General features: G+C 42.5%; 1 protein-coding gene across 2 annotated transcripts; it reads right to left on the bottom strand.

Moving 5' to 3' along the window:
• Window positions 1-2,005: 2,005 nt before the first annotated feature.
• Window positions 2,006-27,576, bottom strand: stard15 (StAR-related lipid transfer (START) domain containing 15). Of its 2 annotated transcripts, XM_049586455.1 has the most exons (7): window positions 27,560-27,576; window positions 25,528-25,921; window positions 9,031-9,178; window positions 8,805-8,908; window positions 6,469-6,586; window positions 4,966-5,018; window positions 2,006-4,862 (listed from the first exon to the last, which is right to left on the bottom strand). In XM_049586455.1, the coding sequence occupies exons 2-7, from the start codon at window positions 25,672-25,674 to the stop codon at window positions 4,647-4,649; spliced, it is 786 nt and encodes a 261-aa protein (XP_049442412.1). In that variant the 5' UTR covers window positions 25,675-25,921; window positions 27,560-27,576; the 3' UTR covers window positions 2,006-4,646. The 2 variants fall into 2 exon arrangements, with proteins under 2 accessions (XP_049442412.1, XP_049442413.1); XM_049586456.1 differs by lacking the exons at window positions 25,528-25,921; window positions 27,560-27,576 and adding an exon at window positions 15,862-15,924.
• Window positions 27,577-27,868: the final 292 nt, after the last annotated feature.

Raw genomic sequence — 27,868 nt, forward strand, 5'->3', positions numbered from 1 at the left:
ACATAAAGTTTCCTCATCACCGCAGGAAAAACACCCTCAGCAGCCGCCTGCAGGATCTCACTGCAACACATTCAGAGAGCTGATCGACCTGCAGACGTCTTCGACCTCCTCGGTTTTACTTCTCAGACATTTATTTATCACTGATCACTGATCATAAATCCTCTTACACATTTTCACTGTCACACAACACAGAAAATAAAATCCATCTGGCTTTCTGTGACTTTAGTAACAACCCAACATGGTTTCACATAAATCATTAGAGACTTCAGAGAATAACACAAACGTCAGCATCTAGACATCTTCAATGCATCACATACTGAAGTGAAGGTGCCTCCACTGGTACAGAGGTTTTCTCTCACCTTGTTTTTGACATATTCAAACATCTATAGCGCCATCGTGTGGTCTGACACAGCTGATAATTCATGAACTGCGTGGTAAAGACAGTTCTCTCTGCTGTGGCTTCTTTCAGGGCGTAAAGTAGATTTAGTTTACGAGTTGTTTATGATTTCAGTCTTTTATTCTGTAAAAGCTTCTAAAGCTGCTTTAAATAATCAGATTAAGATGAAATGATCATAAAATCAGAAACTTTAAAGGGTTAATCAGCTGAATTTGATTCATGATTAAGGAACTTTAAATTACCTTAACTTAAAGTTTAAGTGAGCTGTCCTCTAATCCAGTGGTTCCAAACCTTTTTCCTCAAGAGACCCCTTTTCTTTCATATCACTGAGTAAAGTGATGACCCCCTGACTAAGAGACATATTTTATGGGTATTTCATATTATATTCAGTGCACACAATGGCATGAAGAACACGTGATAGTGAACACAATAACTGCAGGACGTTTGTATAAAGCGAACCATTTGGATTAATTTTAATTTAAATTAAAGTATCTCCTGTGAATAAATCAGAGTTGATTTTTCCTGAAAAATGTTTGGGAACTTTTTATATAATGCTCTATATTTTGTATTTTTTTAATGGGCATCATATATATCACGGGTTCCTTTTCTTTTTTTGACAACTTCAGTGTTTTCTTCTCCCTGACATTGTTCTTTAAGCTTTTCGGTTGTTTTTCTAAAGCAGGACGAGGCTCTTTCAGCAGAGAGTGAAGGCTCAGTGAATATAGCTTGTATTCATGAGCTCTTATCCAGTGACATTCAGTTTTCTTTTTTTAAATATCTGAAATATTAACACTTTAAACTTGAAGAACAACAATTTCATTTAGTTTTTAGATTTGGTCAATTGTATATTTTTTAAAAGGTTTTCTTATACTTATACTATATTATATCAAGCAGGCCTCTTGACCTCCCCATGAAGCTTTGGCGACCCCTAGTGGGGGTTGGGACTAATCTGACAAGTTGAGGGAAGAAGAAGAAGAAGAAGAAGAAGAAGAAGAAGAAGATATACCCTGTTAATCCCCAGGGAGAAATTAATTTTTTTTTCACTCTGTTGTCATTTACACCCAGGCCTGAAATACACACACATGCACAAACAGGACAGTTGGGGGTTCAGTGCCTTGCTCAGGGGTACTCCCGCAGTGCCCAGGAGGCCAACCGGCACCTCTCCAGCTACAAGTCCACACTCCATATTTGGTCTGGATTGCGACTTGAAGTGGAGACCCTCCTGTTCCCAAGCCAGGTCCTTATGGACTGAGCTACTGCCGCCCCCAAAATTGAGATATTATAAGCTTTTAAGGGATGTTTGTACTGAAGTACAGTACTTCAGTAAATGTAATTAGTTACATTTTGTATTTTGTAGTGTTTGTATTACGCTGTTTGCATTAAATCATAATGCAACTTTAGTTACTTTAAAAACCAATACTGGCAAAGATTCTTCACACAAACGAATTTACAGTGAAAGCTAAACGGAATGAAATCATCTTTAAAAGTCTGAACGTGCTGTAATCAATGATAAGAATGATAGTAAGATGTTACTGAACAAATATTTGACAGAAAATATCAACTTTATTGATAAAAGCAGAAACTGATTGACAAATACTGTTTGTGCAGAAGAGATGCTCCAATCTGTCTGCTGCAGATTCAGATCAGCTGATCTGAACATGAAGCTGGTTTAATAAACTAAAGCAAAATATATCATCATTAATTTAAATCTTAATTTAAAGTAGAAGAACTGAGGAGATTTGTTTAGGCTGTTTTCTCTCATTAAAGTTCAGGCTGTAGTGAAGTCATCTGTCCACTGGAGGGCGCTGCAGACTCACACAGAACAGTTCTATACTTGATTAAATCATCAATAATCAATCAACTCTAAGGTTAAAACATGAGGCTGATTTTCTGATATAAAATCTCAGACCTGGAGGATTTTTACAAACATTCACACTTGTTTTAATCTGATATTCAACAAGAACAAATCATATTTTCAACTTTTAATAAAAGATCAGGAGGTCACGGGAAGTTTAGACGAGAGTCAACAGTATTTACTGAAACTGTTTAAAGAATAAAAATCTAATCATATCTATGTTTCTGTACTGTGTCTGTCAGATTATCATCTCTAAAATATATAGAATACCCATCATAGAATAATACTTAGAGAGGTTAACCTGAAATTCACAACATCATAAATCAGTCTCGTGAATACATTAGAGGGTTTTAAAGAGGAGCTGTCAGAGCTCCAGATCTGTCTTCCATCATCGGTATCAAGATGTTAGCAGCAGAAACGTGAGTGAAATGAATGTGATACTGTATGTACATGAACAGTAGGGGGCAGTGTTGCCAGAACGAGAGAAACATACAGTGTCTCAGATCTCATACGTCTTTACGAAACACTTCATATTTTCAGTGACGAAGCAAACTTCTCGACTCTTAACATGGAGGCTGGGGACGACAAAGAGTCTGTTAGTTATAGCCTACACGAATTTTACACCAAGTACCAAAACTGTTGTCAAAAAAAAGGCTGTAGTAATGTTTGTTGGGTCAGTAATGATTTGGTACCACAAACAATGATACGAGTGCTAACATAGACCATAGACCCCGCCCACTCAACTGAGTAGGCTTGCATTACTGGTCTGGCATGCTGCAACGAATTTGCGATTTATCTCATCTGAACGATGGACGGACCAATGAACGCCGGGGGTGGGGGCGGGTCTAGCGATTAGCCAATCAGCGCCACGCTGATGTCAAGCTGTACACTGGTGGGTAACTGGTGAGGATAGCAACAATGGCGACCGCTACAAATCCTACAGAGCACATTAACGATGCTATCGAGGTATTTCGCCATTACTCGCGTTAATGGAGGACCAAATTAAGGAAGCTGCTAAACTGGATTTAACGGCGATGCAGCTGGGCGTGCACGATGACGGTGACATTTTAAACGGGCAATGCTCGCTTGTTGTCGGCACCCCCGAGGCATGGATACTAATGACGTCAGATTCTGAGTGAGTCGTTGATCTCTACTGATTGGTTAGGGAAAAAATCTAATTCCCTCCCCCTTGTAAATCACCTTCAATGGAGGCCATGTCAGACTGAAGGTTCTGGGAGCTTCAGTCTGACACTCAGGCTACGTTGGCGCCTCTGTCGCTTACTTTTGCTGGGATCTCAAAATTAACAATAAATTAGCCTCCTCAAGAGTCGCCATGTTTATTTTTCTGTAAACTAAGGTCTCTGGTGCGCCCTCTGGTGGAATCCTCCAGGAACACACGTCGTAGCCTGCATTACAAGTATGTTAAATATTCTGTTGAAGACAGAGCTGCACATGGCAGAAGTTTCCCTTGTAGGCTTTCTCCCAGAGAGCCCTGTCTGACAGAAATCCATTCATTTTAACCCAAACCATGACTTTTTTCCCGACCTTAACCAAGAGATCCCTTTCTGGTAGAAAACCATCGAGGAAAATTTCTCCCAACTGCGACACAGCAGGTTGTTCACGCAAACACGTGGTTAAAAAATAAGTATATTTCTGGTCTTTTGTCTGACATGGTCAACATTAATTGAAAAACTATACAGTATAATAACTGTGTTTAGTCTTATGTAAAGTCCTGTTTCTACATGTTGTGAGTTGTAATGTCTTAACTGACTGCTCCTCTACGGAGCTGCAAGGATTAGTCGATCCTGTGATAATCCTGTGCTTCATTGTGGACTACGGGAAATTTTAAACTGCATTTTTCACAGTTTGTAACACTTAACAGATCAATTAATGGATAATCTGCAGATTCATTGATAATAAAAAAATCATTATTTGCAGCCCCGTTACATTATATGTTCCTGTCTTCTCATCTTCTTATTCCAATTTAATTTAACAACAACTTCCATTTTACAGAAAAAAATCCAGCTATTAGTACATGCAGTTTAGTGACCTCACTCATTTACATTTTAACTCCGCCCACCTTTAACCTGAGCAGATTCCCTGTGAACACCTGTGAGGACGTGCAGAGACTTAAATCATGACCACCATCTTTGCCTCACCTGAACCAGGTGTCTTTATTGGTCTAAACTGGTAAATCTGTGAAACACTGAACATCTACAGACGTCACTGGAGCAGATCTGGAGCTGATGTGACAGAACAGAGTGACGACAGAAGAACAAACGTATGTGCAGATAAAAACAGTCAGAGTCCCGCTGAAGTCTCGTCCGGCTCTCATCACTGTGACAAACAAACAAACCCACAAACAGGAAATGAGACGTCGTGTTTTCAGTCTGTTTAAGTCTCATCGTCGTCGCTGTTGTGCGTCTTGTCCTCGCTCAGTCCGCTCTCGTCGATGTTCTCCAGGGAGTCGGCTCGCTGCACCGTCAGCTCCGACACGTTGATGCACGGCAGCGAGTTCTGCTCCGGAAACATCCACGGCTTCAGGTTCGGGTTGTGCTTCCTCTTCCACTCTGGGTACTTCAGAGACGCCTTGTAGATCTTCCTCATCGCCTGAGAGGACGAAGACACGGTGAGGACACACTCGATGAAGAGACAGGTGGTTTCTCTGGTGGATAAATATATTTATCTCATATTTACAGAAGAAAGATTTTACCTTTGGAGCCACGAACTGAGAAACTCTGTTCACGACCCACTTTGGTAACGAACCTGCAGACAGAGAGGACAACATGAGTGATTTTTACCAAGTGATGATATCTTTAAAAATTATGGACAATTTTAGAAAGTGAGGATGTTTTTAGAAAATTATGTTTTTTGTGAAAGTGAAGCAAAATGTATAAAGTGATGACATTTTTAGAAAGTTATGATGTTTTGAGAAATCATAGACATATTTAAAAAGTGATGTTTTTTAAAAGTAAGGACATTTTAGGAAAGTGGTGACTTTTTTGGGACTTTTTGTCTTGACCTCACTCCCTTAAGGGCCGTTTGAGAGATCAGATTTAGTTAAAAGGTAAAGATTCAGTTAAGTTCAGGATAAAGTTAAACAACAAATGGTTTAAAGATACTTTAACACTATAACAAAGGGACTTTACAATCACAGTTTGGGTGACTAACGTGTGTTTGTACTTGTGTGACTGCACTATGCACAGCTCAGTCTAATCATGGTGTACTAGTTAATACACATCTGCTCACACTATATAACACACACACACACACACACACACACACACACACACCTCAGGACATAATTAATGTGTGCAAAAAGCTGACATCAGCAAACTGGTAAAAGTTGCTTCTCAGTGTTTTTACTGGCTGGAGGCAACACACAGACTTCCTGTTTTCTGCTCCAACACACACACACACACACACACACACACACACACACACACACACACACACACACACACACACAGGTGAACAAACAGTGGAGGACAGTGTGTCCTTGTAGGCTGAGATGGTCGACATGACAGCTCCCCAAACGTGAAACATCAAATACATTTTTCCCAGAGATGGTTTCTGTCACTTTATGTAGTTCTTCTCACCCTGATATTTGTTCAAGTGTTTGTTATTCGGATCACTTTGGTTGTAATTAGTTATTTGATGCTATGAAAAAGGGATGTGACTTCATCACTGACAGCTGTGTGAGCCAATCAGGGTGCTCACAAACAGTGGCGCTGCTCAAGCTAGGTTGGGCAGCTGTTGATCACTATTGTGCAGACTCTGGCTCCAAATGAGTGCTGGAGGAAGCCGGAGAAAACCCACACAGACACGGGGAGATCAGCTCGACACACGTCACGTCTGTTTGTCACGTCTACACGTCAGGTTCAGTGAAGTTCTGTCATCCACCAGAGGATGACATCACTCACACTGTCCAATGAGTGAGTGACATGTCAGAACATGTTCGGCAGCTTTTTGTTGCTGAAATAAAAACTCTCCATGAATGTGGCAGCGAACATGAACGTCAACGCCAGAGTTGACGCACACACACACACACACACACACAGATGCATCATACTGGTTTTACTGGTTATCTACCAACTGACTGTCTTATCTTTTCTACATTCAAACTGTAAACCAGTAAAATGACTTTATGTTTAGTGCGCTATCTGTGTGTGAAGAGTGTGTTACGTTGATGTGTCAGCCTCTTGTGTTGTCTCACCTCTGGGGTCCATCTGGGTCAGGTAGTAGAGGGTGGAGCAGTTGGCTCCGCTGGACTGGATCAGGTATCCGGTCAGCAGGGACACGGCTCGGACGTAGTCCTTCTTAGGAGGATGTTGCTGAGGAGACACACAGAGTAGAGCGGTTCATTTTAAAGGTCTGGCTTAGAGGCTGGTTCACACTGTGTTAAGATGCTGTTTGATGCGATTCAGAACTGTGTACATTTAAGTTTTCAGGGCGTACAAACAATGGAGCGACCTAGAATTTTAAACACCAGGAAACATCTGCTGAACATGAAGATATTTTTGTATCTAAGCTGAATTTACATCTATTTTTTTTTCAGAGCCTGAGCATATAGAGTTTAACCTGGACAAGTATTTTAGTTTCATGCAAATGAGAGTACTAAATCCAGCTGCAAAGGGAACCATAAGCTTTAAAGCTCTCTGGTGATCGCCTTTTACTCCAAACTAAAACTCACACTGACAGTCCTGCAGAACCCTTTCATGCATCTCTACTGCAGCTAAATGTGGAGTCTTAGCCCCAGAAAGGATGCTTTAGATACATACTCCCCAAACCTTTAGTAACACTGCATCCTGTCCAAGTATGTATGTTTTATTTGCTGGTTAAATTGAGGTGTTTTGTCTCAAAACCAGGCGACAATATGAGACAGTCAGCGTCATCTCTCCTCTAAAATCTGGAATCTTTCAGTCTGATTTCTGTTCTTGTTTCTGGTATTGGGGTCACAGACTGTATTTTGGGCCACGATAGTTAAAGTGACAGATCTTTACATCACTGCTCTGACAGTTTCTGTTTCTGCCGGCTGTGAACCTGGCAACCCTGAATGTCAGAAAACACAAGTTTAAAGCTCATTTATGTGTTTTGACATAAATCTTGGGGCACTCTCAGCTCTAAGGCTCCCCAGGGTCCCACTGCACCTCCTTTGGGAAAAGCTGATTTAGTTGGTAACAAACCAGCTTTTTATCATCTCACATTGTGGTAACCAGAAGTCACTGTGTGTGTTACAGCGTGGTTAAACAAACAGAGCGTTAGTTTGTGAAACAGGTTATAAACCTGCTTTAATGTCCGGCAGACAGCACAGACTTCAAGGGTTTCAGAAAAACAAGTTTAGTTAAATAATATTTATTCTAATTTAAAACTATGGCTTTACTTCTGCCTGGAGTGTACTTCAGTCAGGACCACTTTAGTCAAAGCAAACTTTATTTCCACTTGCAGTATTATATTTGGCGGTATGGCTCTGTTCTGGGGCCTCTCTGACTTTCCTAGGTCTACGCTGAAAGCCTAAAGGTCCTGACACACCAAGCCAATGGTCGGCCGTCGACCAAAGTCAGGCCATTGGTGAGCGTCAGTTGGCCTAGTTTTTGTGGTGTGTCCCGCACTGTCGGCACTTTGGCATCAGAGAGAATCCAAACGGAGAGCCGGGGCTAGCTGGGAGCGGCTAGCGGAGCGTTAGCCGCAGCATGACCGAGGGAAGCACAGCCAGTTAGCCTCTTCTAGTCTCTGAGCTAGCTCCGGCTCTCCGTTTGGATCCAACCGGAGCACCGAGCCCTGGTTTGTTATAAGTGGGAAGAAGCAGTGGGTTTATCGGGCAGCTGAGTGAAGTGGAGCCTGCGGAGGAAACACCGGGACCGTCTGGATGTAATAGTCCGTGGAGGTGCTGCAGTGTTCGGCTGCACAGATAGGAAACCCCTCGGCTGACAGGATGTACCACTCTCTCACTCCGCTCTCTCTCACGAAGGCGCAGAATGTACGTGCTACTTGGCCGTCGGATGTAGTCCGTGTAGTGTGTTCAAATGCAACTGACACAGGGCGACGTGAGGCGACGTAGACGATGCAACAGTTGGCTTTCGTCACCGCTAGTTCTTTGATGTCAGTTTTGGTGTGTCAGCACCTTAAAGCAAAGAGAGCACACCTCTCTGCCCTTCCACATGCAATCGGGGAAAGCCTGAGGCAGAGAGCACACATCCCTGCCCTTCCATGCGCCTACATGGAAAGCCTAAGGCAGGGAGAGCAGCAGTAAAGACCCCCCAGGAACAGAACAGAGCAGCATCAATGACAAACAGAAATGACTTTGCTAAGTCAAACACAACATGAAAAGGAGGAGCTGGGGTGGAGGCAGGTTGCAAAGCTGCTAGCAGAGGAAGCAGCAACAGTAGGCAGGCCAGAGCAGTTTAAACAGGGCGCCCTGAATGAGATTTGCAGAAAGGAATCATGTGATCTATCAGCTGACATCACGTCCTGCCTGAACTAACACTATTTATAACAAACTCTGTGAAGACGACAGCATAGATGGAGGTAAGCCTAAGAAAAAATGCTCACCGGGTGTTTGACGGAGTAGTTGATGATCAGGTAGTCGTTGCCGAGAGGAAGCCAAGATCTCATCGTCACAAAGTCTCTGTTCTTCAGAGGGCTCGGACATTTCCCTTCAAACAACACAAAAACATTAGAACACACTATAACTGTAGAAATTAGAAATTATATAAATCCACAGAGAGGTGATGTATTGATGCTAGCTGAGGTAGTTTCACATCAGAGCTGAACTCACAGGAGTAATATCCGACGTCTGCGTTGGCGGTCAGCCTGCCGATGTCATACGTGTCGATCATGTTGGTGTCCCACTTCCTGCGGTAGCTGGTGTCGTGGAGGACATCGTACAGCGTCTCTGGCGTCACGTCCTTACACACTATCCTCATCTGAGACAGAAACAGTAAATGTAATGTCCACTCATCAGCAGGTGAAATCTGCACAGTTGCAACTGACATAAAAATGGAGATGTTTGAATTTTCCACAGTCCGAAGCACTTCAGTTTCTCATCCATGTTGGTTGAAACTTCAAAGTTCTTTCTTGATGTCAGATGTATCACACGGCTTAGATCAGCAAAAATCACACATAATCCTCTTATTATTGTTCTCAGTCTGCACGGAAACATCAGAGAGCAGCTGAGACACTAAGGAGTCAGAAACCTGAATAATATAACTGTAATGGTGCTGAATCACCAGGTTCCTTTTCTATGTTCCATCTAAACACTGGAGCTCATGTATGATCACTACAGAATCATTTAGGCCCAGCTGTTCGGAAGTAACCTAATTTTAATTTCAGCGTTCATTTATTTCTTTATATTAACTACGACACAGTCAAAAGTAGTTTCTAACAACTGTATCCTACATGCTTATTCATGTCACTCTGAAAAAAAATAATGAACTATTCCTTTCAATGTGGTCAGTCTGATCACAGCAGCATCTGGTGGACATTTGAGGAACTGCAGTGAGACGCACTGCAGCTCTGAGGCTGCTGATTGGATCAGAATCAATCATGTGTGACCAACAGACATGCAGGCATCATAGTTTGTCTAATGCTGGGGTCAGACTTCATCAGATTTCTGTCTGTATGTCATAAATTCCTGCCGTGATTCGTTCATGACCAAGTAATCATAACTGGACTTGCTTGCGTTCCTTGAAAATGTTTCACCTCCCATCCAAGAAGCTTCTTCAGTTCAAAATGACTGGTGCAGAGTCACAGGCTTTAAACTCTGTGTGCATGTGGACCCTTACAGAGGCCTACCACCAGAGCTCACGAACACGTGTCCATACTCCTTGGCGGCATCCAGATGTCTCCTAGAGACGTTGAGTTACGTTGGGCATTTAAACATGGAGGTCTGTGGGGACTGACTGATTTGGAGCCAGCCTCAGGTGGTCATTAGAGGAACTGCAGTTTTTGGCACTTGTTGGTTTTGTATGACAAACTATACAGTATAAAACCAGACACTGTCGTGTCTGATGCCCATTTTAATCCCTAGTGTCCTTCATCAGATTGTTTTTCAGGCTGGTAGTCTGAACCCAACATAAGGTGCTGCAAAGGGTGCAGAGCATTACATAACACCTTACCGTTCAACAAAGCAGCTGATGAGGATATTACGCAGCACATTATGATGTTAAGTACCACTTCTCTACTGCTCCAACATTTTCTGCCAGTCTTGGACATTTAGCCACATCGTGTAGGATCAGAGAGCAGAGTTACACACCTGTGTGAATTCATACAAGCACAGACTGTTTCTTCAAAGCTAATTCTCCTGAGCAGGATAATATCATATTCATGTGTTATTATAAACCAGTTTTTCTGTAGGTTTAACGATGTTGACTGCACATCACCAGGAGAGAAACACTGAGATAATGTCCATGTCAGTGTGAGGAGGTAAAGAGGATTTAATGTCTGAGCTGCAGTTTTTTTATTGCGCGCTAAATCAGCTGGATGGTTTTCCTGAGAGTCGCTGAGGAGAAAAATGTGAAACAAACTGCAGAGAAACACAGAGAGCATTCAGAGTTATAAATGCAGCAGTGTAGGATGTGTTGTGTAATATCTGAAGCTCAAGGTCCTTCATCCTTCCATCTAAGATATGCAGAGGTGCAGAGAAACCTGCTGGTTCACAGCTCAGGTTATTTTTCACTCTATATTTTGCAGCTCTTTCCAAGATAATTCCCTGTTTTAGGAAAAATAACTAAATTCTTAGAAGACTGTTAAACATCTCTCCTCCTCTTATCTTGGCAGATTTCTTTTGATCTTCAATTATTTTGTTGGACAAACAACAATCAACCAAACAATAAATGCACATGGTCCACAAAAAGACCTAATAAATATAAATGTACAAGATAAATACAAAAGTAGAGAAAACAACAAACATTATAAAAACTACAAGACCCTGCAGACACTGTCATTCACCACCTGTCCACCAGAGGTCCACCTGACCCTGTCCCCCTCTGCACACCTGCTGCTGATTCTCTGAACAAATCCCACCTGCACCTTTCAGCAGCTTTTTGAGGAACATTTGTCTTTTAAATACTCGTTTTGACGTTTTTATCACTGGTGGACAGCAACATTGCTTTCCAGCTCAACCTCAGTTCTATTTGACTACATTGGAAATGGCTCAGCTCTGTTCACAGAACATGTTTTTATTGTCTGTACCAAGGTCACATACGGAGTTTAGCAAGCGAGCATTTTTGTCTGCAGCTCCTTATGTGTGGAATCCTCTGCAGAGGGACTTAAAGTTGCACTCACTGATTACCCACGGCTGTTTCAAAGCACTGTTGCAGGATTTTTGTGCACAATCTTCTCTATGTCACGGTGTGTCTTCGCTGGTCTTTGTAATTATGTGTAGTTGTCGTTTTTTGCATTTTTATGATTCATTTCTAGTATATAGTAACATACTTTTTGGCTTTTCTTTGTAGCGATCTTATTTTGCCTTTTGTATTCCTTGTTTTAGAGCTTTACATTTTTATTCTGTATTTTTGCTCTATGTCTGTAACTTTATGTTGCTGCCTGTCTCCGCCAGGACACTCTTGAAAAAGAGAGAGTTTTTTCTGGTTAAAGTTAAATTAAAAAAATAAATAAATAAATTTGAAGCTCTGCAGCTGAACGGACGGAGAGTTTTTCAAGAATCAACGTATCTTCCTACAATGGTTTGAATAATTTCTAACAAACTGGCACCCCACAAACGACGTCATCATGTTATGTACTTAACACAAAGTTAAATAGCTAGGGTTTAAGCAAGTAAAATTAGGTAGGTTAGGTTTAGGAAAAGAAACGTTGTGTGTTGTGTTGTCACGTTACGTAACCCACTTACATACTTGATGCAAAGTTACATTGGCTAACTTTAGTCAGGTGAAATTATGTATGGGACACAAACACTGGTCTCCAGGAGGAAAGTCCTTTGTTTGTTTGACCCATCCATCACCCCCCACCTGCCTCCTTACATGGACTATTGCTCTCTTATTCTACTTCCTTCTTTACACCCATCAATGTATTGGAAGCGTGATCGCAGCCTTCCCGATTACGTGGATTATAAACAAATATTGGTGCATTGCTTTTGGTAGATATGTGTACTAGCAGTGCACGAGGACAGCCTGTAGGATTTTACTTTGTTCTGGTTAAGGTTTGATTTTATTTCAGTCCTTCTTCTTACAGTTTCGAACTGAATTAACTGACTGTTTGTGAAATACTAATAAAAATAATGCAGGGATTGGTTAATTTATTTGGATGGATCTGATTGTTCTCCTGTTGTCTGAACTTCTTATGAACCAAACCAATGGTTCTGTTGTTAGAGGAGACACCGGATCACACAATGCCTTGCTCGGAAGCAGCTTCACTTTCCCTGCTCAGATCTTATCAGGCAGTCTGGGATTTCAGTGTTCAACCTTCAGGTCGGCAGAGAACCAGCAGCTCTATAACAGCAGAGTGAACCTGTGCCCTCTCAACATATCTCATTAGCCTTAGCAAAGGACGCACTACTTCTTGTTTACATCTTGAGATGTGGGTCAACATTTCTGATACTGGTGCAAATCTGACCTCAACAACCAAAAGCCACTGTTTCTGTTGAACATGTTTCTTCCTGTGCTGCACATCTCACATGTGGTGTTCCACAGGGCTCCAGTTTAGGTCCTGTATACTTTTCTGTTAACATGGTTCTTCTTGGGGACTTTTTTGTATAATGTCAAATTAATTTCAATTTTTATGCTAATGACAACCATCTGTATGCACCAATAACACCTGGTGACATCAGCAGCCTTGACAAGTACTGGATATCCAGCTGCTAAACGACAATAGATCAGAAATTATTCAGTTCAATCCTCCTTATTCGATCCAGCTCATCGCTAATAACCTTTATCAGGAAATGACACCCTGTAAATCTGAAGTGCTGTTTGATGCTGTTTTATGACCTCCTATGTACAGCACTTTGTTTCAACTGTGGTTGTTTTAAAGCGCTATATAAATAAAGTTGAGCTGAGTTGAGTTGAGTTGAGTTGATGCTCCAGTCATTAAGGCTGTATAGTCCTGCTTTCTCCACTTAAATCCAAAATTACGTCTTGGATACAGGTATCCATGTTTTTATCTCGTCCCGCTTAGACACTAATATTTCCATCTGTTCCTGCTTGAGCCAGAGTCTAAAATTCAAAGAGCAAATTTAAGGAAGCTTTATCACATCAGCCCCCCTTTACTGCCCCCTGTGTAATTTCAGAAATGATATACAGAGTTTACATCTTATGTACAAGGCTAAACAACATCTGGCCCAAAAATACATTAGTGAAATCCTGTTATGATCCACATCATAGCCGTTACTACTGCTGTATTTTATATTTTAGCTCAAGTTTTGCTGTATTTTTTCCACATTTGCTGCATTTCTGTCACATTTCTGCCGGATTTTGGTTTAAATTGCACAACAGATTTGTGAAACCATATTCTTTTTGAAGAAACTACAACTAAAGAAGCAACTCTGGTACAACAAGAATCCCCAGGAATAACATTTAAAGTTTGGTGTGTAAATTTTGCTGGCTATGGGTGTAAAAACAAAACAAATGTGCTTGAACTTCTGCCAGAGAGCTCAAAATGTCTCTTTTTTGGACATCTATAATTTTGCTTGTCCACCAGATTTCAGCCAAACTTTACTTTTATTCTTTTGAGACCTTAATAGGAGACAGGTTGAAAACAGACCTGCCCTGAGAGCGTTGGACGTCATGTGAGACGGCTGCTTACTGTAGGACGTCACTTTTTTCCACTGCTGTAGTCTTACAGGGGCGTTGGGCTTGGCTGAGCTGCAGTCATCAGATATTGTGAGGGTCAACGCTGTAAAACGCTCCGTGTAACTCAATCAGCACGGATCTGCTGCAGTGTTAATCATTCATAAAGTCCTGAGCTTCATGTCTTTGTCTGTCTGTCACTCAGCAGCGGTCTTTACATCTATTCCTTCCTCAGTCTGTGTCATTTCTGTCAAGTGTTTCAGTAAAGAATGATGATGCTGTGACCTGCAGTTGGCACTGAGTTCAAACTGCTCGTGTCACGCCTTTATTTTACTTTATATCGTGTGTTATGAAAACATAAAGTGAAAGAATATGACACTGACCAAATAAAAGAATATGAAAACAACTTTCCACGTTCTTCAGTCAGACGAAAAGAGTACAGATATTTTCAGCCTAGCATAGCACAAAGACTGGGAACAGGGGGAAACTGTTAGCCTAGCTTATTTAAAAGAGAACAAATCAAGCTTCCAACAACTTCAAATCTGTCTGATTTACACTATGCACCTTGTTATCTTATAAGCTTGTGAGCTGTTTGTCCTGTTGTTGAATTTAAGATGCTGTTCAATGCTTACAGTGGTTGCTAGTCAACAAATAGTCAGACAAGTCACAGATCCACAGAAGCATCTGTACCCAAAATTACAATTGAAATATTCCACAACCAGAAACCATGAATTTCCAGAATCATCCGGGATACCATAAACATGCACTGCAGCCAACAACTTCAGGCTGGAGTCTGGAAAAATGGACAATTTAAAAGCAGCAGCCTACAAAGTAATGACGTTATTCTATCAACATGTGCTTGCTGCACTTGTCTTGGTTGGACTTGGTGCAACAGCCCAGCGCAGCAAGGATATGCGTCTCCATTACAACAGGGCTATCAGCTGGAAGGTGTGTCTTCAACTGATGACGGCTTGTCTTGAGTCGATGACGTCCATTTCTGCAGCTAAATGTTTTTCCATCATACAGCAAGGCAGGTAAAAGAAGGTGAGCTGTTTGCAGAGGTGCAGTAAGAACGTACTTTCCTTTCTGTGGTATTAATAGACTTGTTTTCATTATAAAAAGCTGCTAACAAGCTCTGCTAATTCGGTGATAAACACATTTCATTTCCTAAAAATTCTTCACAATGTAAGTCCACCATTATTTTGTCATGCATAAGCTTTTAATGTGAAGCAGCAGTAACTTAACACGACTCCATACAGATGCTTGGCATGTTAAAACTGACAATGGAAATGCAAATTGGTGCAGCATGGTTTGACTTGGAATGGCCAAAGTGCTTATGGAAAAGCCCTACAAGAAAAGCACTAATCAAGGAAAAGGGACAACGGGAAGAAAGTGGAAGTCCAATTCCAGGAGGGCAATCCTAGAAGCGTGTTGCAAGGTCTTAGAACTATGACAGATTACAAGCACCCAGTGAGTGGATGGACACACCTCTTCCTCCCTCATCCTTAAAGGCCTGGACACACCAAACCAACATGAAAGAAGCAGTGGCGATAAAGGCCAACTGTTGCGTCACATCATGTTGCCTGCGTCTCGGCCAAAAAATTTCACTTGAACACACTGTAAAGACTACAGCTGACGGCCAACTAGTACATACGCTCTGCGGCAGCTTGAGAGGAGATAACTCTCACACCAGCAGGTGGCAGTAGTCTGTATTTGGTGTTAAAAAAGGAAACCAGAACACCAACAGGACGGACTCAAACAAGAGTTAGCCAGTTAGCATATTAGCAACACCCCGATGATTACGAACACAAACAGCTACAAAGTGCTTCTGCTGAAGAGCTCAATAACTAAAAAAAAAAACATCTTACCTAATATAAGAAGTTTGTTTTGATCTCACTCCTTCTTGACTTTAGCTGTTTGTTTGCTTTCTTCACTTCTGTCTCTCTTCTCGTGCACTGAGCTGAATGGCCACTTGGAATGATTTTCATTCATCAATGGGCTCTGCTGTCTCTGACTGTGTTTGCAAGGTCTTTAGTATCCCGGTTTTTATTGGGTTTTTTAAGTATCCCGTTTTTGTGTTTGTGCATGTAAACACCATATCCCGAATTCAGAAACCGGGTTATGCCCTTTTCCCGGTTTCAAGAAACCCGGTTTTGCCACCTGGAGTACTCCAATAGAAGCCGGGATACTGGAGCATGTATACGCCTTATCCCAGTTTCATGAATGGTTCAACTACGTCACGCAGCCGGCTGAAGGATGCCCTGCTCATTCTGAAGTTTTCTCTCCACTCTGAATCTGTAAACTCCATGAGAACGATCCTATCCCACCAGTCACGGCTACATATTTTCATCCACTGTTGCCTTGTACTGCGTGGTCGCAGTGACAGCCGAATACCTATCAAAGTTAGTGACGTATTCAATATTTGTTGTCGCTCTCTCCTCCCATTGCTGAAGATGAAGTGGATGAGCTATAGCTGTAATGCAACGTGAGTATTTACTAACACTAAGCCCGCTAGAAGCCACAGAGGTCTCATTTTTGTCTTACTTCTAAATATAATAAATATATCACATTTCCCGCTCAATCTGTTGTAAACAAAAGACGTAAAAGACGTAACACACGCCTGTGCAGATAGGATCAGAAAACGGGTTACTGGTATTTATCATGTATACACGGATATGAATAACCGGGTTTCTCTGTGTCCCATGTAAACATCATATCCTGGATATACTCAAAGCCGGGATAAGCCTCAAAACCGGGATACTAAAGACCTTGTAAACACAGTCTCTGATGATAATTCGACATGCTGAATTGGCAAAAAAAATTATGACAAGGGCAAACGGTGCAGGACACAACACAAAAACTAGGGCAACAGACACTCACCATTGGACAACCTTTGGTTTGGTGTGTCTAGGCCGTAACACTGGAGCACCCCAGGGCTGCGTTTTAAGTCCCCAACTGTAGTCCCCGTGCAAACACGACTGTGTAGCCACCTCCAACTCAAACACCATCATAAAATTTGCTGATGACACATAACTACCACCTGAAGGAAGAAGAGGACCTGACCCGTTCGTGTCAGGACAATAATCTACCCCTGAACGTCAGCAAAACTAAGATGATAGTGAACATTAGGAAGAAGCAGCAAAGGAACTCCATCCTTCTTCATATTAAAAGGTCCTCAGTAGAGAGTAGGGTTGGGTGTTGGTACCTGATACCTTTAAGGTATCATTCAACATAACCCAGTACCAAGAAGTATTGAAAATTCTCCAGTCAAGTAATACCTGCCATTGGCCAGTCCATCTTTTTTTCTGCCCTTATCTTAAAGAATGACCATTTTATGGTTCTTCTTTTTAATGTGACGTGTGATTGGCACGCTACTGCAGCAGCTACAACCCATATAGCCTGTGGTGTGGTGAAGCTGAGCATAGTTTCTTGGACACAGCTGGCAGTTCAGTGAGCTGAGATGCCACCAAAATGATTGAAAGCATGGCTATACTTAATGCCTGTGGTGTCTGGTGGCGGTTTACGCAACTGAATACTTCCTTTCACATGATGGGATTGAATGAAGTAGAAGAAAATATATTAAAGAAGTACACTACTGGTATTGGTATCACTTTAAGGATATTGGTATTGGTAAGGCTATTGTCATTATTTAAGTGATACTCAGATCTCATGGAGCGTGGACAGCACCTTGTTGTCCACCTTGCTGAGAGCCTGACCTGGGCACTGCATACTGACTCAGTGGTAAGAAAGGCAAGGTGGAGACTGTTTAACCTCAGATGTCTGAGGGACTTCTACTACTGCACCATCGAGAACGTCCTGACGGGGAACATCACTACTTGGTTCAAACACAGCACTGAACAGAACTGTAAGGTGAACATACTATAGGTGCTGATCTACCCTGCCTAAAGGATGTTTACACCAGGCGCTACAAGAATAAGGCCAGGAGATTCATTAAAGATCCCAACCATCCAGATAACTGCCTTTTCTGAGGTCAGGAACAAGATAAAGGTTACACACGGCCAGCACCACTGATGGGCTCAGGAGGAGCTCCTACCCTCAGGACACAAGGATCCTAAATGAAGCCACATCCTTGAAGATCTGTACCTTATATGGCTGCATGTGACAAATTAATTGATCAATTGATATCTCAGCCTTTGATATTTTCAGGGTCTTTAACCAGCACCTGTCCACAGGTAAAACTGTTCAATATCTGTGTTCCTGCTCTCCTGGTTCAGTGTGAGGTATCATCAGGAGAGTTTTAATTATTCATGTGTGAGAAGAAGCGCCTCGCTGCTCCAGAAAGACTCCCTGAATTATTAAAACAGGAGCCATCATTCTCGTCATCATCATCGGCTCTGCTTTTGTATCAGTGTGTGTGTGTGTGTGTGTGTGTGTGTGTGTGTGTGTGTGTGTGTGTTGCTCAGTAACACACACCCTCCCATGTGTCCACAGTGACTTCCTGTAGTCCTGTGGTTAACTTCCTGTGGTCAGCCTCAGGTCAAACACTCTCTGAGCACCTGAAGGAGCGATGGATCAGAGTCGTTAATTATTAATGAGCTTCTCGTTTCTGCACTAATTACACCTCTGTTCATACGACACGTCTGACTTCTCTCTCAGCTCATCTGTCTTATATTTCTGTATTCATATTATTACTGCGGAGAAATCATTAAACTTCATCATCAAACTGTTAATTATGTTTTTCAGGTTTTACAGTTTATAACTGGAGAGGTGCACTCAGAGTGCAGATCTCTGCCAGGCGGCCGTTTGAGCTGATCGCTGCCACTCTAGACAACTCTTGTAACTGCAGCAGACATACCGCAGCATGTTTCAGAAGCTAATAAAACTACACACCTCATCTATTTGTGACGGAGCCACGGCGCGACACACCAAGCAGACTTTGCTGCTAACAACCTGTCGATACAACATACTTATGAGGATTAATGTAGTTCTAATGACTGAAACAGCCACAAATCTTTGTTCCATGTTGTTCATAACTGGACTTTAAATTGTATTAACTTTGTCTGTCTGCTACGGCACAACAAAGTAAGAAATTAAAACAATAAACACAATTAGGACAGGCAAAAATGAAACCGTTAACTAAATAGCCTGCTTACTTTCTTACAGTAGGGGCACAAACATCAAGATAAAACGACCAAATCAACAAAAGCTGACGGGACATCAGGCAGGAAAGACGCTCTGCTTCTTCTGAAACATTTTGAGTGTGGTAAAACGCCGTGCGGCAGGTCCAACAAAACCAGATCGCAGCTGCGCCTGGTGGACTTGTCCCGCCTGGCTCCCTTAAGAGTCAAGATCGCGGCAAAGACAACACAAACAGGGACTAATTCATCTTGTTTGGTGCCTAACTTTAGTGGATCATAACATATCAGGTATGGAATTAATCTGCAGATGCTCTGGTTCAAAATCAGACCAATGTTCTCTATGGATTTCAGATTTTGAGCCCCGACGAAGATCAAAATGTTCCTGCAACAGATGGTAAGGCTTGTTGTTTTTAGCCAAGATGATTTCCGAAAAACTTACAGCCCCTGCTGGCCGGTTAAGAGAAGTGAGGAGTCAGCAGTCAATCACGGTATCCATCCATTTTCAAACGCTAATTTGAAGTCGGGTCAAAGTATTCCAGACGTCCCTCTCTCCAGCAACACTTTCCAGCTCCTCCTGGGGGACCCCGTGGCGTTCCCAGGCCAGATGAGATATGCAATCCCTCCAGCATGTTCTGGGTCTGCCCCGGGGCCTCCTACCAGTGGGACGTGCCTAGAACACCTCTAACAGGAGGCGCCCAGGAGGATCCTGATCAGATGTCCGAACCACCTCAACTGACTCCTTTTAACACAAAGAAGCAGCAGCTCTCCGGATGTCTGAGCTCCTTGATCTGTCTCTAAGGCTGAGGAAACTCATTTCGGCCGCTTGTATCCGTGACCTCATTCTTGCGGTCATTACCCAAAGCTCATGACCATAGGTGAGGGTTGGGACGTAGATGGACCAGTAAATCGAAAGCTTTGCCTTCTGGCTCAGCTCCATCTTCACCACGATAGTCCCACACAGCACCAACATCACTGCAGACGCTGCACCAAAAAGCCGATCCATCGCACACCTCATTTTACCCTCACTCGTGAACAAGACCCCGAGATACTTGAACTCCTTTGATTGAGGCAGTAACTCTCCTAATGACAGTGTAAGACAATCAACAATTTCAGTAACTGTGAATCATCGCAACCACGAGAAGTCCTTGAGCATACAGTCACAAATATGCACATAAAATATTAGGCTGATTGGTCCAGTAGTTTGCGGGATTAGCTGCGGACAGACGGATGCTCGCACCCACACCCACGACCAGACTTACGGAGATTAAAAAACAAAACGAAAAAGAAAAAGAAAAGCAGCAAATTGTCACACTGGAGAATCAGACACCAGAGACTGTTTTTAGGGGTTTTGGATTAATAAAGTTCCTGCATCCTTACGGTAACGAGGGTCTAAGAAACATAACTTCCACCATCTAAAACAAACAAACAAACAAACAAAGGAAAAGCACAATATGCATATTTGAAGCTAATGAGACTTTGAGAGGAAGATAAATGGGAATACAATTGTGAATTTCACCTTACCATCAACCTGTTTATTCATGATATTGAGAATTTGCACCAGTTTACATTTCTTGTATTGTCTACGTTTGTTTTTCTCATCTTGCAGAAAACCTTTATTGTTTATTTGCATTCTTTCTAACTTTGTTCTGCAACTGCTGCACAACAATTTCCCTCAGTATGAAAACAGTTCTCTCTTATCTGTGGCCTCAAACTAAAAGGGTTGATATTAAAAGTATACATATATAGATCTATGTGTATGTGTGGTATAAAGAGGTCCACAGTGTGTGCAGTGATTTCCTGGGCGGTCTGTAAACAGAGCAGCTGGTTGTTGTCGTGTGTCTGACAGATCTGTTTCCAGATGGAGGTCAGTGTGACACGGCCAACGTCTCGTCTTTCCAAAGAGCTGTGAGACACATCAGTTAGCCTCAACTAACTGATGGTTTGACCAGCCAGCAGACGCCACCCAAACAGGAGTGTCTGCAACTGCAGTACCTCTGACGACCACTAGACAATGCTGCGATTAAACTCTCACTGTACTGAAGTGAAGAGGAAAAGCCCAAACTTCTCTCTGCAGTGAACAAACTTCACTTCTGATGATATTAAAGCTGCTTTTACAGATTTTCGTCGGCTTGTTTTCAGTCAAAGTGTTTCCACATCCTGCAGCAACATGATCTTTCATTAGAGGTGGTGTTCATGTCCACCTCACTTCAGATTTGATCCTCTTCAGTAGAACAGGGTGTCTCATTTTTGAACACAGGTAAGTGCAGGTATAAAGTAAAAAGACAGTATTAGTGTCAGTGGTAGGTTTAAAGGTTTGACTCATGTTGACAAATAGGGATAAAAATATGTTTGTGGCACTTAAAACCTCACAAATTCAAATTTAAGCCTATTTAATGACTTTTAAGGCCGAATATTTATAAAATTGAATCCAAGACATTAAGACTTTTTGAGGACCTGAAGACACCCTGAAGGAAACGTCTAAAAGTTTCCCACATGGTTTTATAACTGTCACATTTATCTCCAGTTGAAAGCAAAGTTACTGTTACTATTTCATTTTGATGATGTCCAACTCAAGTGCAGTTTTATGAATACAAATACATTCTCAATAATTTCTCCACCTGACACACTGAGTCGTCTCTGCAGGTGCTTTCAGCTGAATACAGCGACAACAACCTTCAGCAGTCAGATAGACTCTCTGCTCCACTGGCTGCTGCTCAGCTCACTGCTCTGAGCTCTGAGTAATAACTGTTGATCTGCTTAGATCTGCTCTCCTGTGCACTGAGGTGTCTGTACTGTCAGAGGACAACGTTCAGAGACTGCAGGTAAAAAAAACTGAAATAATCAAAGTGAGGACACGTCCCCCATTAACCAGTGAAAATAACACATACGGCTACAACATGAAGATTGTGTATATATGTGATATATTTGGAGGGAAAGTGTGTCTCCAGACTGGAAATGCTCCAGTAAAGAAAACAGAACCTGTAAAGTGAACATGAACTGGTTTCTGTTTCTGTCTCAGTCCCCTTTCTGTTGGAGCGTCTCCCAGCTCTGCTGTCGGTTGAACGCCTCTCCACCTCCATCCTCAAGTTTCCAGCCGTTACGTTTTCCTTTCCGCTCTGAATTTTTCAGCACGCTGATGCTGAGCGCCGGTTTGCTTTTCCTCTGCAGGAGGTCACCGGGCTACAGGCCTCAGGGCTACAGACTACAGGTCACCTGGCTACAGGGCTACAGGTGACCAAGCTACAGACCTCAGGTCTACAGGCCAACGAGCTACAGGCCTCAGGGCTACAGATCACCAGGCTTTAGGGTAACAGATCGCAGGGCTCCAGAACTACAGGTCACCAGGCTACAGGCTGCAGGGCAACAGACTGCAGGGCTACAAGCTGCAGAGCTACAGGACACCAGGCTACAGGCTATAGGACTACAGGCCTCAAGGCGACAGACTGCAGGGCTACAAGCCATCGGGTTACAGGTGTCAGGGCTACAAGTCACTAGGCTACAGGGCTACAAGCTGCAAAGCTACAGGTCACCAGGCTTCATGGCTACAGGGTTACAGAGCAACAGGCCCCCAGGCTACAGGCTATGGGGCCACAGGTCACCGGGCTGCAGGGCTACAAGTTGCAGGGCTACAGGCGCCCAGGCTACATGCTACGGGGCTATACGGCTACAAGCTGCAGAGCTACAGGACACCAGGCTACAGGCTATAGGACTACAGGCCTCAGGCGACAGACTGCAGGGTTACAAGGTGTCAAGGCTACAAGTCACCAGGCTTCAGGGCTACACGTTGCAGGGCAACAGACTGCAAGGCTACAGGTCACTCGGCTATAGGGCTACAAGTTGCAGGGCTACAGGCACCCAGGCTACATGCTACAGGGCTATACGGCTACAAGCTGCAGAGCTACAGGACACCAGGCTACAGGCTATAGGACTACAGGCCTCAGGCGACAGACTGCAGGGTTACAAGGTGTCAAGGCTACAAGTCACCAGGCTTCATGGCTACAGGTTGCAGGGCAACAGACTGCAAGGCTACAGGTCACTCGGCTATAGGGCTACAAGGTGCAGGGCTACAGAGCTACAGGCCCCCAGGCTATAGGACTGCAGGCCTCAGGGCGACAGACTGCAGGGCTACAGGCGCCCTGGCTACATGCTACAAGGCTACATGGCTACAAGCTGTACAGTGAGGAGAGGCGGAATGCACTGACTGAAATTTAATCTCTAGGATTTAGCTTTATATCAGCTTTTTAAAAATGTATCTTCATTCATACACACACATCTGTTGCAGGAGGTTAGCCAACATGTCCGGCTCACAGAAGGACTCTTGTCCCGGATATCTGCCAGCTCAACCGGATCTCCTGAAACACTGGCCGTGACCGTCCCCAGAGGCTGACTGTCACCTGATGGATAACTGATGGTTTTGGTGATCCTTGATTGACTCGCTGATCGTTTGCTCTCTACGGTCAGTTACTGTCTGTTTTTGTTTCCAGTTCCTGCAGCTGATATTTACTCAGATTTACACATCAGTACATTAAAACTGGTTTAACCACACAGACGAGTTCTCACACAGAGATCTGTGTCACTAAATATTGACTCTGACTAACTGAAGGGGGAACTGTTGATTCAACCAACCGACTCGGTCTGTTCACTCTGAAGAGCTGAAGTAGGAAGAATAAAGTCGACACGTCTGACCTGACTGCTCTCTGACACTCATGTCAACCATCTGTTTATCCACATTATTCATTTTTAGTATATTTTTATGTCTTATCTGTGATCTCCCTTCAGTGTGTCTGTGGTGTTTAACAGCTCATTAATACTGAATTCATCATATTTTATTCATAATGTCTCTGTTATGTTCCTCTGCTACAGTCTGAGAACGTCACTCCTATCTGTGGAAACAAAAGATAGACAAACAAAAACTTTGGCTTAATTCTCACACTTTTCAAACTGAGGTTACGTGACATCAGCCAAGTCATCTCCATGACAACTGCACAAACTTCATCCACTGACTGCCAGATGCTGCTGAAAGCTCTGGCACATAAACAGTAAGTGGACCTTGAGTTGAGAATGTTTTGAAAAACATTTTCAGGGTGTCTCCAGGTATCAGACAGTTAAATTTAATGCTTTTTACGACCCGTTCAAGACACATTTTAACCCGATTTAGGACAGATTTTTGGACAAATCATGTTTTCGTTATTCAAGCATCTCAGCTAAGGTGTTATGTAGGAATATGGTTATTAGAGTGAGTTAAGTCAGTCTACATTTTGCCAAATATGAAGTAAAATGACAGTGTTTTAGTTTTTTAAAGATTTGTAACGTTAGAAATGTGGATTTTTACACAGAAAGGCTTCACTCATTTTCACAAAAGACATTAAAAAAATGGATAATCAAATTAAAAAAGATGAAATGTTTGTAGAGGTTCAGACCTCACAAATTCAAAATTAAGGCTATATCATGACTTTGAAGGTCTTTATTGTTGTGACGTTTAATTTAAGACATTTGGAAACTTTTTAAGGACTTGCAGACACCCTGGTTTTATGATGTGATTTTAAGACGACTCATTTTATCTTTGAACCTGTTTGTGCAGCAGGATTTTGTATGTGCTAAACTGGAATAATAAGTAGATTTACCGGATTTATTTCATAATCGATGGTATCATTATAATTAGTCCTTCAGTTTCCAGTTGTTTGCTGGAGATTTGGAGTTTTGTAGGAAGTGTCTTATTTCTAAGGCTACACAACTAATAATTTTTGTCATTGTCAATCATTCACAATTAATCTAGTAACTGTTTTGTCTTTAAAATGTCAGAACATAGTATTTTTAAAAAAAACAAAACAAAAAAACGACAATTCCCAGAGTCTGAAGAAATATTTGTTTCATTTAACCACAGTCCAAAACCAAGATATATTTATTATATTTTATTTTTCATATTTTTCCTTGAAGTTTCTATTTTTTCTCCTTTGCTTTTTATTCATTTTTACATTATTTGTATTTCATTTTACTAGATTTTATTTATTTATTTATTTTATTTTAGTTTTTTAATTTATTTTTATTTTTTTGTATCTATTTATTTTTTTTGTCCATCAGGAATAGATCAGTCATTGCCGCTCTACTCACTTCCTTCCATTAAATTCACCTGAACGCTTCAGTCGCTGTGGAGATCCATTCATCTTTTATAATCATCAGGAGTTCAATACAGCTGTTAAACACCTTAACAATGTAAACTTTTACTTTGAAAAACCAGCTGGTCTCAGCTCGTTGACACACAGACTTTTAGACTTTATTTACACAGTGTAATTTAACCCGGACACGCTGATGTCATGGTGACAGTAACTGATCTGGGAGCAGTCAGACCCTCACAGGAGGCTGTGACAGTTAACGTAATGGTGATGAAGAGGAGTAACTCCGTGATTATGATGATGAAGAGCAGTAAGTCCTCACCTTGAGTTTCTGCACCGTCTTGCTCTCCTCCTCTCGGCACCACACCGTCACTCCTCCCTTGTTGTAGCGGCTGATCCATCCGTCTCCGCTCAGACACTGATCTTTGAACGAGGAGAAGTCCGAGTCGTCCGGGATCTGCACCGGCATCTCCGCGACCACCACAAACACTTCAGATATAAATTATAATGATGATGTAAATAATAAAAGAGCAGAGCAGAGTTCAGCCTGACATCAGTGGGTCTGCGGTCCTCTCTGCTGCTGGTTAAACTGGGTTTGATGGTGAAGAAAGTGAAGATGAAGAATGAATAAAGTCAGAGGGATGTTTGCAGCAGCGTCTCCTCTGTCTCTCAGCTGCGGATCTCTGCCTCCTGCTGCCTCCTGCTGCCTCTGATCACTGCACAGATAGGACAGAAAACAAAGAGCGCTCACTCCGCCTCCACTGCAGGAGACAAACTAAACAAACCACCTCCCCTCTCTGTTTGCTTTGAGGGCAGGGTGAATATCCTCCTGAGATCCTGTGTCCTCGTATTAGGATGCTACATTTTGGGTTTACTGGACCTTATCCTTCATTCTGCTTAACTTGGGCCTGTTGTCCGCATCTGTAGACACTCTTTTGTGCCATCTAGACCAGTGGCTCCAAACTGGTCTAGCCAGGGGTCCAGATTTCTCCTTAGGCAAGACAAGGCAATTTTATTTACATAGCACCATTCATACACAAGGCAATTCAATGTACTTTACAAGAGAAATACGTTAAGATGAAACATTAAAGGAACAATAGATCATTCAAAACAAAAGCTAAAAGCAAGAAAAACAGTGCAGAAAATGCATTTAACTGCACAGCAGGAAACTGCACTTCAAAATAAAAGCTCTGTGCTGGAAATTCACTGTAGTTAGAAATAAAAGTTTTTACAAACTTGACACGTTTGCGAGTGACTTGCGGTCCATTCAGAATGGACCCCCGACCCACTTTTGGACCATGATCCACCGGCTGGGAACCACTGATCAGGTGGTAGTACGAACTTACTTACTTACTTAATCCTCTTCGTCCCAGGTGGGACATAAGGCTTCGACAATCTGCCTCCATTGGGACCTGTCTTGCGCTGCATGTTGTGCCTCGCACCATGTAAGGTTCATCTCCTTCAGCTCAGCGGTCACGGTTCGTCGCCAGGTTGTTTTGGGTCGACCTTGACTCCTTTTCCCAGCTGGGGTCCATCTCAGTGCGACCTTTGGGATTCGATCTTGGCGTCCAGAGCCGGTCCATGGGCATTCACTAATTCCTAGTATGTCCAGCTTGTGTCTCCTCATTTCACCAGTGACCTGTGCTGTTTTGGATGTCTCGAACATTGTGCGGACATTCCATGCACCTAGGCGGATCTTAGCTTTGGGCCGGAGCAGACTATCTTTCCCTCTCCTGACTTCCTGCTGGAGGCTTTCATCAGGAGAGTTCATGCTGCCAGTAGGTTGGCTCAAGTCCACTGCTGGGTCCGTGATGGTAGTAGTGATCATCTTAGTTTCCGTAACATGTTCTGTTTTTTTACAGGGTGGGGTCGTTGGCCCAACCCCCAACCTGGAGGACCAGCTGCTGATTTTTGTCTGGACTCTACCCGGGATACCTGTCTGACATGGTTGAACCAGCCGGGGGTTAAGCCCCCGTCAGTATAGCTACCCGGGTCACAGAGACACACAAGCTTCCCCACCATGACAAGACAAGCAGCACAAGGAGAACGGTAGTAAGAACACAATACACTAATCTATGTAAAAACAAGATGGCAGCCATCTTTGTCATGCAGCCATTATGCAGTCTGCAGCCGACCATGACACAAAAGTGGACAAGGTTCAAAACCTGATCACATCATGGTTGAAACGTGTTTATTTATGATTAATAACATTTGGATTTTGACATGCCATACAAACTATAACAAGCTGAGCAACAGTAGCAAGCTAAGATGCCGTTAGACAGTGGGCTACACATTTGAGGACTTTGGGACTTTTTTTTATGTAGGCTACATTTTTTAAAACAAAATGTACTTACCAGAAAAACCGAATATCCAGCTGCTTCCAAGGTCACACGACTGCCGGATCACGACTGTTTTAGATGGCCAAAATGTTGAAATTAACTTTCATGAACTGAAAACACTGAAATAAAAAACTGAAAAGCAAAGGTGACAGAGGCTTTTCCGTTGTGGCGCCAAATTTATGGAATACTTTACCATTCCATATAAGGGCAGCCCGAACTTTGGAACACTTTAAATCTCTTTTAAAAACCTGCCTCTTTTTGCTTGCTTTCACCTCAAGTTGAGACGGACATGTCTTTTATAGCTTTTATTTGTATTTTACCTTT

Source organism: Epinephelus fuscoguttatus, linkage group LG9 (assembly GCF_011397635.1).
Source record: "Epinephelus fuscoguttatus linkage group LG9, E.fuscoguttatus.final_Chr_v1".
In the NCBI taxonomy this organism is placed as follows: domain Eukaryota; kingdom Metazoa; phylum Chordata; class Actinopteri; order Perciformes; family Serranidae; genus Epinephelus; species Epinephelus fuscoguttatus.

Coding starts and splice junctions, on each gene's coding strand:
- stard15 (XM_049586455.1), bottom strand. CDS start 25,674: ATGCCGGTGCAGATCCCGGACGACTCGGACTTCTCCTCGTTCAAAGAT. Junction 9,179..25,527: donor AGACGGTGCAGAAACTCAAG/GTGAGGACTTAC, acceptor TTTCTGTCTCAG/ATGAGGATAGTGTGTAAGGA. Junction 4,863..4,965: donor CTCAGTTCGTGGCTCCAAAG/GTAAAATCTTTC, acceptor TCGTCCTCTCAG/GCGATGAGGAAGATCTACAA.